The 15,354-nt window shown below is 36.7% G+C and overlaps 1 protein-coding gene and 2 long non-coding RNA genes across 3 annotated transcripts; 1 reads left to right on the top strand and 2 right to left on the bottom strand.

Annotated features, from left to right (window-relative positions):
• Positions 1 to 1,528: 1,528 nt before the first annotated feature.
• On the bottom strand, positions 1,529 to 5,113 carry LOC113673846 (2-acylglycerol O-acyltransferase 2). The gene is given in 4 exon segments (XM_027190297.2): positions 1,529 to 2,557; positions 2,560 to 2,577; positions 2,941 to 3,140; positions 4,308 to 5,113. Coding segments are annotated over 4 exon segments (1,008 nt in total). The 5' UTR covers positions 4,964 to 5,113; the 3' UTR covers positions 1,529 to 2,423.
• Positions 5,114 to 9,265: 4,152 nt separating this feature from the next.
• LOC149042677 (uncharacterized) lies at positions 9,266 to 13,060 on the top strand. The gene is made up of 2 exons (XR_016188533.1): positions 9,266 to 9,572; positions 11,825 to 13,060. It is a non-coding gene; the product is annotated as an uncharacterized LOC149042677 (long non-coding RNA).
• LOC149042678 (uncharacterized) lies at positions 10,780 to 11,207 on the bottom strand. The gene is made up of 2 exons (XR_016188534.1): positions 10,933 to 11,207; positions 10,780 to 10,827 (listed from the first exon to the last, which is right to left on the bottom strand). It is a non-coding gene; the product is annotated as an uncharacterized LOC149042678 (long non-coding RNA).
• Positions 13,061 to 15,354: the final 2,294 nt, after the last annotated feature.

The following is a 15,354-nucleotide window of genomic DNA, read 5'->3' as shown; positions in this document are numbered from 1 at the left end:
ATATTTTTGTTTAAGTTGTTGATCTTCTCATGCAAACAAGGTGAGAATTACATCATCATTTATTTTGTTTATTATGTACACGAATGAAGTATTTAAACCTAGAATATGCAGCAGGAGATGACAGCCTTTGATTGTATCTAATGTTTTTCTCCTGACTGGCTATTTAAAAGTGGTCTTCATGGCAAATGTTTTTTTATCGTTTCTCTGACAACTTAATTGTGCGCACCGTATCCCTGGTTGATAACAAGCCTTGCTGTTTCCAGCTTCATCATACAGTTTGTACAGTCTCAAGGGAATGGGTGTATTACAAACAGATGTTGCTCCTTTTTCATAACTGCTGATGATGAAATTCACACACAAAATTTCCCTATTCTCCTATTTCAGTGTTTAAGGTAATAATTCTTCCTCCACAAGTAGAGCTATGGCATGTTTTTTGTCTAGACAACAAACCTTTCCACCGAACGGTTTGCCTTCTGAAGAGGCAATAAAAACAAATGCTATAACACAATGTTCAACTTCATTACTAAAATTCACAATTGTCACCAACAAATTTTTTGTTGGGAAAGATATGTTAAAAGAAACTTTCTTGAAAATGGGAACCTTATCTGTTGATGCTGGGGCTTATCCCCACAAAATAAAAACAAACTATGAATTTTATTAATGCTGCCATGTCACTGCTATAACACAAATGCTCAACTTCATTAATAAAATTCACAATTGTAGCCAAAAAATTTTTTTGCTGGGAAAGATATGTTGAAAGAAACTTCCTGAAAATGGGAACCATATCTGTTGATGCTGGGGCCTATCCCCACAAAATAAAAACAAACTATGAATTTCAATAATGCTGCCATGTTGCCACTACAGTGTTACTATGGAAATATTGTCAATCCCATTCCTTTTTGAGCAAAAATTTCAAGTGTTACAAGCATGTGCAGTTGTTTTGCTGCTGCGTTGCCATTACCAGGTTCATATGTGACGTGTCCTTTGCACTGCTATAGTATCAACAAAGTCAAGAGTGTCAAGCTTGAAAATTAAGTAAGAAAGACAGTAAATTTTGAGGTCGGTAATTGCCCACATAGTTAATCTTGGCAATGATCCTTATGATGGTATATAATTTCAAATTTGTTTCAACATCATAAGCAAATATAATTTACCCTGGCTCCAAATGACATAAAGCCCTTTTACTTGTTGTATCAGTCACAAATGAGGTAGATTTCTTAGAACTAAGAAAGAAGACTTTGAAACTAATTCACTCATTCGACACTCATATTACCTTCAACACTTAAAAACTTTGACTATGGAGCTCAAGGTGGATAAGAATGTATATGCACTACAGAGGTAATGTCATCATCATTATTATATTTATTGATATATACAAAAAGATGTACAGATCTTGTAAGGCAAACAACTTTCTTTGGGTCAAGAAAGGGTCACCTTTTTTCAGTCTTTGTAAGTTGTTTTTTTTAATTCAAATTAAGACATTTTTTGGGTGATTTTCATTGCTCTTTGTTTCTCAGTGATCAATAAATTTCTGTATTAGTCTTGAAGGCCCTTTTATTTCCACAATAAATAATTGTAAATGTAGTGAAAGTATTACAGATTTCTTACAACTTATTACAACATTTTCAGAACTTGGCATTGTCTCCTATTTCACAATAAACTATTAGCAATAAATTAAACTGTTAAATCTTTAGCCTCACAGATTGCTTCCTGTTTTTCAAGTAAGGAAATATAGCTAACATACTTTTCAGTAAATGTAGTGAGATGCAGGTAAGAGTGTTGTAAATTTATATAACATATTTTGCTCACTTAGCCACATTCATTATTTCTGGGTAATCTCAATGCATGTTCAGCAACACAGCAACTACACATCTAATGAAGACTAAAGAAAGTCCTTTAACTAATACAAATAAGTTTGACTTACTTCACAACAATGACTTTGTTGAGGAGGTATTTTATTGCCCTGTAAGTGGGGCTCCTATGTCCTATGTCTACTTGATAAATCATTTCACATTAAACTCACAATGTCTAGAAGTTAAAATAGCCTGCTTCACAAGGCAATACTTCCAAAACACCTTAGCAAACTTACTGTTCACACATAATAGTGAAACAAATTGAACAATATACATGCGTTATTGACCACACGTAAAGTCAAGATGACTGTATATTAGTTGTTTTTTTTAAACCCAGATGAAGAGAAGGTCCTTAAAAAGGAAAAAAAGGGAATGACACTGACATCCAACCATCTTGACTGACCCAGTTTGCTCATGAAAAGATTTACTATATATGTAAAAGATTTTATGTGAATAGGAATATAGAATGACTAATGTACTTCATTGATCTTTACACTTATAAAACTGTAGACCTCAAAATTTACTAACTTTTAAAACATAGTCATTGAGTATAATGATGAAAAACTTGACTCAGCAAATTTGCAAATGTTTGTTTTCACAGATGCCATAGTTTTTCTTGTGTTTTTCAAAGAGCTCCTCTAATGCTGTTATGTACTGTTGGTGAATTTTATCTATCTCTTCTGGTGAAGGAGTTTGAGTTTTTTTACTTTGATTGGTGCACCAACTAAAAAAATGAAATACCAGTAATACATAAAGTCAGTACTGACAACAGACTCTACAGTGGGATAATAGCATCATGACTTGATTTATGACATGCTTCTATTTAATTATGAAATCATGGGATCTTTAACAATTTTCTGCAGTCAGCATTCAATATCAAGTCTGCAGACTAAGTATCAAAATTTTTTAGTCACCATGAATGCACAAAAACAAAGAATGCAATAACAAAGCTGTAGAATATAAACAAACTGAACACTAATGTGAATGTATCAAAAAAATTTGCATTAATAGAATATGTTATTGAGATATCCAGTGAAATAAGGTCAGTATGTTAACTATTTGATGATCTGTCTTATTATTTACTTACAGACAGTGTGAATGGGTTGTCTGTGAGGAAGTAATCCAAAAGAGTACTGAAATACCCCTCGACCATGAAAAAGTGGAGGTGCAAAACCCATCAGATCTTTCATCTTAGTTTGCCACTGACGCAAAGCAGATCCAGGGCGGTTACTTACTTGATCATAGAGATTGTTTTCACCAAAGGAAAATACAGGCACTAGAGATGCTCTGAAATGCCAAGATGAAACAAAAAGTTCCCTTTGACTGTAGCATCATGAAAATATTGTTTAAATTTAAGTTATAATTAAAATGATTGATGAAAATTATGTGTGAGTTTCATGAACAGAAGTGCCATTATTAGGATTACTTTCTTTACACATTTCAGGCATTTCAGGAGGGAAAATATTGGGCAAAAGAAGCCCTGTAGAGAGCTAGGAACAGTGGATTGGCTGCTAGGGAAGGTTTATTGTCCCCAAACCATAAGGCCTGTGACACAGACCACTTTGTGTGGTGTATTGTGGGTATAAGGATGTGTGCTCACTGATGGACTATTGTCTATCTAGCTTTGCACTCTGTGGTTAAATTCCTTGATGAACTGAATGTTGATTGCAAAGAACAGAAACATGCTAATCCAAACTCTGAGTTAGCTGAAGCAAATTTTTGTAAATAAATATATTAAGTACATTAAGATTGCTTGGGAAATGCTTAAATAGCGGGGTGGAGAAATGAGATAAATTTAGTTTGCTGCAGAGAATGATTTGATAAAGGGAAAAATAACCAAAAGAGCCAATAACAACAGCAAGGTGGTGGAAAAATACAATTTGAACACAAGAATAAAACTTACAGAACTTCCAAAAGAAAAGAAATGGCTAATGAATAGGGCAGTAAAAACAGAAATACAGTTAACTATAAAATACCAATCTTTTCAACCTTTGCCAAATGAGTGACCCCAAAGCAAATTGGAAAAGAAAAAAAACACTCTGTACTTGACTTTTGAACATGCAACAAACAGACAAACCACAAACATTTCAGCATGTTGATTAACAACCCAATTTTAAAACTTTGCCAACAAACCTTGAATGAAATTAGTTTGTACTCATGTGGAATGCATCCAACCTTAACGCCATAATCTGATTGGTGTAAGCAACAAACCCACCTGCTGTGATTTGATTGCTGAAAATTGGTGCTAGCAACATTTAATGTCTAACGATATGGACATTCTTACTTTTTCACTCCAAAAAACAACACTTCGCTAAGATTTCATATGCACGTTCAAACCCCTCAGTTATTGAACACTTATATGTGGTTGGCAAAGATCACACAGATATCACTTATCCAAGTACTAATTTTACATAAGAACACTTCTTCTGGCCAGAATTAAAAACGAATACGTACCCTGAACGTAAGGCCAGCTTCACGAAACCTTTCCTGTGTTTCAGCGTTAGCGCAAAGTTTCCGGGCCTTGCCTCTAATGATTCCGCTGCACCTCCTACTACAATGGCGACTGAATGACCTGGGCCCATCTTTTGCAGAATGTACTCTATACTGTCTTTATCAACTGAACAAACACCAAAAGCCATGCAATAGTCTCTGCTAAAAGGGAACCTAAAATTCACCGAGAGCGTCAATAGATGTGGATAGATCCCTGGAAAATTTACTGAGAAGCCTGTTGCTTCTCCGCAGAAATTACCAAGTGCACCGAGACCAATAATTCCGTGAGGGTGATAACCAAATATGTAGTTTCCTTCGGGGTCTAGATCCGCAGTTTTAACCAACCTGATGGGAAAGTATTCGCAGAAATATTTCCACATTTTCCACCTTCGAGCAACTTTTATTGTGCGTCCTCCGCGACTTGGGGTCCGAACATTTAAGATGAATGCCCAACCAACGTAAACAACAGCAACAAAAGTGGTATAAGGAATAAATAGAAGAACCACAAGTAAAACGGTCCCAAATATATGACCAAATAGAAACATGTACACTTGAATCATCACCACCAGAGTCTGGATTCGTCTTTTGATCGGAATCCTCAACGGGGCCCACTCGACCATTATGATAAAGCCAAGCTGTCTTAATACATACTCTCCTCTCACGTCACTACAAAAACAGGAAGCAGGATGAGGAGGGGAGGGGTGGTTGACCTAAGAAGAATCTGAGAAGACCGATAAGTGATTTTATTTTCTAAAAGAAATCAAACTTGACTTCATCTCACATTGCTTCCTTTTGATTAATAACCAGCAAGGAAAGTCCTTCCACCTCACAGTATTTTTCACGGCCATCATGTTGTTTAGCCTGCGTACAGCCCCCCCTACCCTCCGCCCCTTCCCGATTTTCTTTTAAGCTTGTGATGTTTCAGGGTTAAAATTATCTCACTAAAAAGAAAGATGAAGTAAAATTATTTCTTTCAGTCTGTTATAAGTTTAAGCTCAAGTCTTATTTTTCAAATATTGCTTGTAATTACTAAATTGGTACTCACCTTATGATTGAAGTGTTCAATATCAAGGTTGAAAGTAATGTGTTTTTGGACAAGGTTCAGCTCCCAGCATTGGGTATTCATCACATAACCATATATCACACACACTGGAAGTACTTGACTTCCATCTTCTTGTACAACAATACACTCACAGTGGCCATGCAAGTCCAGAGCTCAACCTTCATTTCTTTAATAAGCTGCTCCAACTGAAATCTTCAGGGTAAGACTTGTTACTATTCCTTGTTACAAGTAAGACATAAAAGCCACCAGTTCCAGATTTCTGTACACACAGGCTTCTGCATTGTTCATCACTCGTCTCAAGAAACTGATATTTGGTACATGCTTTGACACTACAAGTAGGTAGCAACATAATAAGTTTTGCTTTTGCAGCTGGAAAGCTTGTTTGTGATGCAACCCATAGCATATATACTTCATCCTTTCTTAATTCAGTACTTGTATATTCTGCCAGTAACATAAAGAGATGTAACTCTCCTTATATTGGTAAATATTTTCATTTTGAATGAATTAAACTCTGTTGAATGTTTTTGATCATAGTCAATTAGACAAAAATATATTAAAATGGAATTTTGAATGATACACATGTATGTAATAATGATGTTTTCATGCGCTGAATATCAGTTTCTAGAGAAGATTGATGAACAGTGCTGACCCTCAGTGTGTGCAGAAACCTGGAACTGTTGGCTTTTATGTCATACATGTAACAATGAATGGTACCAAGTCTTACCTTAATGATTTCAGTTGAAGTAGCTTATTAATAGGTTGCGCTCTGGACTTGCTTTATTTCATGGCCATTGTGAGTATAATGTTGTACAAGAAGTTGGAAGTCAAGTACTTCCAGTGTGTGTGATATATGGTTATGTGATGAATACCCAATGCTGGGAGTTGAACCTTGTCCAAGAACTCATTACTATCAACCTTGGTATTGAACACTCCAGTTTTAAGGTGAGTATCATTTTAGTAACTACAAGCAATATTTAAAAAATTAAGACTTGAGCTTAAACTTGTCAGACTGAAAGAAATAAATTTACTCTATCGTTCTTTTTAGTGAAGTAATGATAAAAGTTTAGCCTCAAAACATCACAAGCTTAAAAACCGCAAAATGTGAACCTTCCATATGTTTTCTTTCTACATAAAAATACAACCAACCTGTGACGCTTGCGACGAAAGAGGAAACTTCGAGGGGTGTCGCTATGCGTGTTTTCTAAGTGTCGCTGATGTAGGGACTATTTTACCGGTCGTAATGAAACCACGAAAACCAAGATGACTATCAACGGTGTTTATTTAGATCACGGTCACGATCACGATCGGTAAAATAGTCCCTACATCAGCGACACTTAGAAAACACGCATAGCGACACCCCTCGAAGTTTCCTCTTTCGTCGCAAGCGTCACAGTAAAATATCGGTCCCGCTTGTGCCAAAGGTTTGGAACGAAAGACGAAGTTATTGCTGTTCAAGGTGAAATCTTACGAAACTCTGGCTGAAAGGGACGCTAATTACTGGGATACCTGTGGTACCCCAGTCATAAAATGCCTTTGTTTTTTTGTCGTCTTTTTTTACTGGGATACCTGTGGTAGCCCAGTCATAAAATGCCTTTGTTTTTTTGTCTTTTTTTTTTTTGTTTTTTTCCTCCGCCACAAAATGGAAAAATTGCGCAATAGTACCCAGAGGTCATTGGGCCCTCAACACCATGACAACTAACTGTGATCCAATGAGGTGTTCACATGCTGATTACGCGTGCTATCTTGATGATGATTGACGTTGTCATGCACGGACAGGGCCGGGTCACATGACGAACACGAGATTTTTGCTCATAAAACTATTTTGTCAGTCGTTTTGTATTTCAACGTAATTGGATTACGATCATCTGGAGCATTATGGGGCAAACGCTCAAAATACTTTTAGACGCATGCGCAAGTCGTATTGTTCGCGGCTAATCCACACAAAAAGATGTTATTGAGCGGTAATTTTGGATCGGACAGAATCGCGAACGCTTGAAAGCCATGAAAGCATTGAATGCCTTGTATGTCTTGAATGCCAAGTATGCCAATGTCTTAGTTAAAAACGTAAACTCGTTGTAAAAAGCAAAATCTGAAATCTGAAACCAAACTGCATATACTCTATGCAATCTATTGAACAACACTACTACCGTGAGACTGAAGAACAAAATTCAAATGGATGCAAACTGCTAGTGAAGAAAGACGTCATGCTGGATTCACTTGATGCCAGGGAACGTAGCTACGATAACAGTGCGAATGGTATTAATTTCACGATCAGAAAGGTGAATCTTATGTTTGTTTTCATTGTAGTTGTATGGATATTCTTTTTTAATAAATACATGATCCAAAATCCCGTGTTTTTTGTGTATAATGTTATTATGTCAAGTGTTGTTTACGCAATTGTCTTGTCACAGGCGACCCAAGGTCACGTTTCGAGAAAGAGCCAACGATTAATTCACGAACGCGTCACGCGTTATGTGACTCAGAGTAAGTTATTCTAGGAACCGTTGAAAATTTGAACACGTTATAAGGAATAGTATAGGGAACGAAATATGGTCGATTTACAACGATAAATATTTCGAAATATGAAGATTTTTCTCGAAAAATCAATAAAACTTACTCATACCCTGTGTATCCGTTGTAGTTTCTGGCGATTGTTGCCGTTTTAAGCTTACTTTACTATCACTATTATTCACGTCATCTACTTTTATTACATTGGTAAAATCTGTACAGACATCACACCAACCAACTCGCGCGCAAAGTAAGAAGACTATGTTGAAGGCTTGAAATTATATTACGATCGATTTTCATCAAGAAATGGGCCAGGAATTTTCCACAATAGTGCAAATAATGGTGAAGGCTGATCGCGGAAAAGCGATTGCGTGACGCTCGGTAAGCTGTAAGATGACATGTTATTATAAACCAGACGTAAAAACTCTTCAGATTCTCAGTCTGTATTTTTTACCCACTCTGCAGTCTATATTTTGTATTCGGTCTGCAGTCTGCTGTCTACATTTTGTACTAACAGGTATCCGTGGCACAAATACAGTTTATTTTTGGTTACATTTATTCGCACAACACATAATCTACCACAAAATACCTGTGTGTGAGGTAATTCGACATTTTCATTCTTTCCCGTGTTAATAATCTTCTTTCCTTTTGTAAGAATGTAGACCACTTACAATATTTCAAGTAATCCACCCACCCTACAAAAAATAACTCTTGCATGCATAGCATGCCTATGTTTTGAGACAGGTGTATGCCCTTGGCCAGACTTGAGCTCACTATTTCAGTATACTAGTACGACACGCGCAGTATCACTACACTTGATTCCACGGATTCAGTACCACCCAGGTATCCCAGTTACCCTGCTCACAGGGTCTAGTTTTTTTTACTGGGATACCTGTGGTAGCCCAGTCATAAAATGCCTTTGTTTTTTTGTCGTTTTTTTTTTTTTTTTCCTCCGCCACAAAATGGAAAAATTGCGCAATAGTACCCAGAGGTCATTGGGCCCTCAACACCATGACAACTAACTGTGATCCAATGAGGTGTTCACATACTGATCACGCGTGTTATCCCTCGACACCATGACAACTAACTGTGATCGAATGAGGTGTTCACATGCTGATCACGCGTGTTATCTTGATGATGATTGACGTTGTCATGCACAGACAGGGCCGGGTCACATGACGAACACGAGATTTTGCTCATGAAACTCTTTAGTCAGATGTTTTGCATTTCAACGTATTTGGATTGCGATCTCCTGGAGCATTATAGCGCAAACGCGCAAAATACTTACAGACGCATATACAAGTCGTATTAATCGCGGCTAATCCACACTGAAAGATGTTATTGAGCGGTAATTTTGGAACGGATTGAGTCGCGAACGCTTGAAAGCCATGATGGCCTTGAATGCCTTGTATGCTAAGTATGCCAATGTCTTAGTTGAAAAACGTTCACTTGTTGTAAAAAGCAAAATCTGAAATCTGAAACCAAACTGCATATACTCTATGCAATCTATTGAACAACGCTACTACCGCGAGACTGAAGAACATAACTATATGGGATGCAAACTGCTTGTGAAGAAAGACGACATGTTGGATTCACTTGATGGCAAGGAACGTAGCTACGATAACAGTACGAATGGTATTAATTTCACGATCAGAAAGGTGAATCTTATGTTTGTTTTCATTGTAGTTGTATGGATATTCTTTTTTAATAAATACGTGATCCAAAACCCAGTGTTTTTTTTGTGTATAATGTTGTTATGTTAAATATTGTTTACGCAATTGTCTTGTCACAAGTGGCCCAAGCTCACGTCTTGAGTAAAAGCCAACGATTAATTCATGAACGCGTCACGCGCTGTGTGACTCGGTGTTAAGTTACGAGAGGAACTGCACGTTATAAGGAATAGTATAGGGAACGAAGTATGGTCGATTTACAACGATACATATTTCGAAATATGAACATTTTTCTCATAAAATCAATAAAACTTACTCATACCCTGTGTATCCGTTGTATTTTCTGGCGATTTCTGCCGTTTTAAGCTTGCTTTACCATCACTGTTGTTCACATCATCTATTTTTATTACGTTGATAAAATCTGTACAGACATCACACCAACCAACTCGCGCGCAAAGTAAGAAGACTATATTGAAGGCTTGAAATAATATTGCGATCGATTTTCATCAAGAAATGGGCCAGGAATATTCCACAATAGTGCAAATAATCGTGAAGGCGGATTGCAGAAAAGCGATTGCGTGACGCTCGGTAAGCTGTAAGATGACATGTTATTATATACCAGACGTAAAAACTCTTCAGATTCTTAGTCTGCATTTTGTACCCACTCTGCAGTCTGCAGTCTATATTTTGTATCCGGTCTGCAGTCTGCTGTCTGCATTTTTTACTAACAGGTATCCGTGGCACCAATACAGTTTATTTTTGGTTACATTTATTCGCACAACACACATAATCTACCACAAAATACCTGCGGGTGAGGTAATTCGACATTTTCATTCTTTCCCGCGTTAATAATCTTCTTTCCTTTTGTAAGAATGTAGACCACTTACAATGTTTCAAGTAATCCACCCACCCAAGAAAAAATAACTCTTGCATGCATAGCATGCCTATGTTTTGAGACAGGTGTATGCCCTTGGCCAGACTTGAGCTCACTATTTCAGTATACTAGTCCGACACGCGAAGTATCACCACACTTGATTCCACGGATCCAGTACCATCCAGGTATCCCAGTTACCCTGCTCACAGGGTCTAGTTTAGCTTTTATATGCGCGTGGGGACGCTAACATATCCGATTACTAACCTGTCGCGTACCCAAGTGTTGGGATTACGTTGAGTGTCAACCACATATACACATCCGTCTCATTCAAGTTTTTATTGAGTACAGCGTGTTACAATGCGGTGAAAACTAAAAGGAAATTTATGATTGCGTAATCAGAGATGATTCTACGGAAATTACAAATGAATGTAACGATAAAAAAAAAAGGCGATTAAATATAGAAAGGAAACTCACGTTCGATCCTGCGTAAAAAGGGTAAAAGAAACTCCGTGGGAAAGTGACTCCAGTTACTACGAAAACTCCGATAACTTACTCCGGCACTCCGATATGTGATACTACCGAGATTATGTAAGCAACAGGCTTTAAACGTGATAGGCGGCTAATAACATGATCAAATACGCTCTGATAAATGATTAAAAGAATGAACAATGAAACGATAATAAGTAATCACACAAAACAAAACAGTTCAGTTCATTTCAGTTCAGTTCGCTTGCTGAACGTTCGTCACAAACCAATAGGAAAAAAGAAAACATTGTAGCTAAGATCGTAACTAGGCACGCAAATTAAAGAAATTGACAATTGATTTAATCAACAAAAGGCTGTTCTTTGTTCGATATCATTAACACAACCTGTAGCTTGATTTAGCAAACTGAATCATGTAAAAGAAACATGCTAGAGCAAACTCAAAGCTTGTGATGTTTTCAAGGTTCAAACTACATCATTGCTTCTGTCTTCTCTTGATTTTTAAAAGAGATCTGGGTATTTGATTCATATGCATATGTTTTCAGTGAACTTAAGGTCAAGTAATAGTCTCAAAAATTTGCAACTTTTATTTTTGCTTCCTAAAGTTATTTTGGAACAAGTAAATCGTACAATAGTTGTAAAATAATTTCATTCTCACTTGAAAGAATAAAAAAGTACATTAAAATGACAGCAAAATATCAAAGCAATGTCAAAAGAAACTTGTTTGGCATGTTTTCATTGTTAAGTAGATCAAGGAAAAGTTGGGAAAGTTGTCTAAGGTATGTCATATGTTAGTAACAAATAAATGGGTGTTTTTATAAGAGTTTCAATTAAAATGGGGTTTTCATAATAATTTTAAAAAAATTGCTGTTTTTCTTTGTAGTCATCCCAGCTCAAGTGCAGTCACCTGTAGAATCATCAGCTTTTGCATCAGGAGCAGAGACAGGAGGACTTCTCTGGAATCTAAACCAATCACCTCTAGAGTTTGCTGTTGTTCCTGTTAAATTCCTCTAGGCCCAATTCTTTTAAACTAGATGCATATTTGCATTCACCCAGGCTTTCTATTGGAAGTAAACTTTGTTTTTTGTGCCTGCATTTGCCTAAGTTTTTTTTTTTATGCAATTATTGATTTCTCCTGTAACTGTTTTTTCTCTTGGTATGCAAGAGATGCAGGTTTCTGACACATGTATGCTGAGCTGAAAACGGCAATTTTTTCTTTAGTGTAAAGACCATTTTCTGGTGGGGTGGGGGCAGGTAGTGCCATATATAATTGGCTATTATTTTAATATTTATTACTATACACTATTTTAATTTTTTATTTTTTTTCATTTTTTTAGTATTGAATTAGTTAAATTTTGTTTTGCGGGTTAAGGGTTGTAGCAGGGCAAGTCTTTTGCCAGACAGGCTGTCTTCTAATGTTTTCTTTTTCTTGGTTGACAAAAGTTTCAGGTCGAGATAGCTTTTAATTACAAACAGCCCCAAGTGCTGGGGTGATGACTCTTAACCAAAAGAAAACAATAAGTCACTACCAAAGGTTATTACTAGATGAACTATTAATTTTATGAGGTTGTTGGATTGGTTCTCATGAATGTGTAATACATTTTAGCATATTTTGTACTATTACCTTCCAATTTGTTTGTTTCCATTTGGAGTTACTGGGCTTATTCTTTAGTTAATACATTTTGGTGTATTGGTTAGAGTGCTTTCACTATACCTGGTGAGTGCAAACTAACTGTTAGTGTTTAGAGTATTTTTCATTTTCTTTGAAAAAATAGAGTAACTAATCATTAGCAGTGTATTGTTAATTTTTTGTTTTCTTTTCTTCTTTATGAACTCCTACAAACTAAATGGTCATTTCTTTATTTCATGGGCAAATGAATATCACTCTAAAATATGTAAAGAAACAAAAGGTCACAAAGCAATTAGCATTTAAATTCTAATAACATTAATGTAATTCATCAGCAATACCCAGGCTTATTGAAATCACTCTAATCAAAACCATTATTTTCATTCACCCACGAATAAAAAATGACTGTTTAGTTTGTAGCAGTTGATCATGTACAAAAAATCCAGAGTCTACTAATTACAATAATTACAAATTTTCATTTGCATATGAAAAGTATCCAAGTTTTTTCATTCTGTGCAGTGAGGAAAAAGACGTACTGCAAGATTGTAATATTTTTTCATAGGACTTTATATCTAATTACAATGATAATATTTCAAGGGTATAATAGAAGAAATTGTCATCCAACAAGAATACAAAACTCTAGCATGAGAATCAAATATTTTGAACCCCATATTACTATTACAATAGGTTGCAACAGTAATACACCCTACTGTTAATAAGAAATTGGTGTAGCTTTTGGATATGAGTGACTCAAAGGCCCTTTGTAAAGACGTAAAGTACTGATATCATTCTATAGCAATTTCTTGGTGAACAGTACCAGAGAAGCTTTCACTGTATTCCAGTTGATAATCAGTATCAAACACACTTAATGCTTGAAAAGATAGAGGGGCCGCAGCCAGAATGAAACATCTTATGAAATTTAAAAAACGATCTCTGGCTAAAACTTTTAAAAATACGAGCTTTCGGCTGTTTGCGCTACAGCCTTCAACGGGTAAAATGATAAAAAGGTAAAAAATATACTAGGTGTGAAGTACAAAGTAAAAATTAAAAATGCTGATAACTAAGAATGTTTGTTAAAAAGAATGTTGTATTGTCCGGGCAAAGTTATCTAAGTCTATTGCGTGACTATTGGCCCAGACGTGATTGGCAATTCTTGAGCCTTTTGCCGCGGTTTTCACATTTCTGAGGTGTTCTTTCTTTCTTGTGTTGAAGGCCCTGCCAGTCTCAGTCCGCTATTGACAAAGGCGGTTTCAGAACAAGAAAAATACTAGAAGCGTGGCATTCCAAGTTAACTCCCAATGCGGACAACAATTCCTGTCCTTTGCCCGGACATTACAGAAAGAAGAATCGCCATCAAACAGTACTGGTATAATAAGTCAAACGATTTGAAAATCAATCCCAAGGCGTTCTTCAAAACTTTCAAGCCATTTTTGGGCTCTAAGAGCTGTACTGAAAGAAACGACATCCACTTAAAAATAAACGGCAGTATGATAACGAATCAACAACAAGTGGCTGAGGAATTGGTTGAGCATTTTGCTACCTTGGCGGATGGCATTGGCGGTACAGCGATTGAAAGAAAGTCAATAGAGGACTTTAGAGACCATCCTCGTGTTCAGAGGATACAACATGAAAATAGGAATTCCACTCAGACCATCGAAATCGAATTGGTTACACAGGGACAAGTCCTTGCAGTTCTCGATTCGCTGAACATAAACAAAGCCACCGGCACTGATGGAATTCCTTCAAAGGCTTTAAAAACAGGTGCTAATGAATTATCCGCTCCACTAACCACCTTGTTCAATTCTTGTATTAACAAGAATGCATGGCCTAGTGAATGGAAGTATGGGCATTGGGCCCCAGTATACAAAAAGGATGACAGGAATGCAAAGGAAAACTACCGGCCCATAACTCTCTTACCATGTGTAAGTAAAGTTCTTGAGAAGTTGGTTGGAGCGCAGATCAACTCTGGCTTTGGTAATCGCATTTACCAACACTCATCCGCTTATCGCAAAGCTCACAGCTGCGAAACAACATTGATCAATTTAGTAGAAGATTGGAGACTGGCGAGGGATCGAAAACAGGTTGTGAGCATACTTTCAACTGACATGTCAAAGGCATTTGACTCGTTACACCCACCACTACTTCTGAACAAGCTTGAAGCGTACGGTTTTCAGGAAAGCGCTATTCAACTTTTAAACAGCTATTTAAATGAACGGAAATATCAAGTAAAGATCGGCCGTCATGTTAGTTCGAGCCGATTCGTGAGTCGTGGCTGTCCTCAGGGTTCCGCGCTTGGCCCGTTGTTATGGAATGTTTTCCAGAATGACCTATCCTACTGCCTAACAGCGAACTTGTCTATGTATGCCGACGACCATCAAATTTACCACGCAGGAGTAGACCAGGCAGCTGTGACTTCCCAGTTAAAGGATAGTGCCAACTTAGCAACAAGGTGGTACGATTCTAACTTATTGGCGGGAAACCTCAAAAAGTACCAAGTTTTGAACTTGGGCTTCACTCAAAATGACAGCAATATTTGCGTGAATGATGTTGTGATTAAAACTAAAGATAATATCATACTTCTAGGAGTAGTGTTAGATTCTAAGCTAAATTTCTCTGAGCATGTAATCTCTATCTGTAAAAAAGCCAGCCAGAGAATTGGTGTTCTAATGAGACTACGTAATTTAATTCCTATGAAATCTAAGTTAATATTATTCAAAAGCGCGATATTACCATTCCTCACGTACTGTCACCTAGTGTGGCATTTTTGTAAAGCGAGTGACACTCGA

This window comes from Pocillopora damicornis, chromosome 7 (genome assembly GCF_964200805.1).
Source record: "Pocillopora damicornis chromosome 7, jaPocDami1.2, whole genome shotgun sequence".
Lineage (NCBI taxonomy): Eukaryota > Metazoa > Cnidaria > Anthozoa > Scleractinia > Pocilloporidae > Pocillopora > Pocillopora damicornis.
The sequence above is the reverse complement of the archived record's forward strand: the minus strand, read 5'-3'. Positions and strand labels throughout refer to the sequence as shown.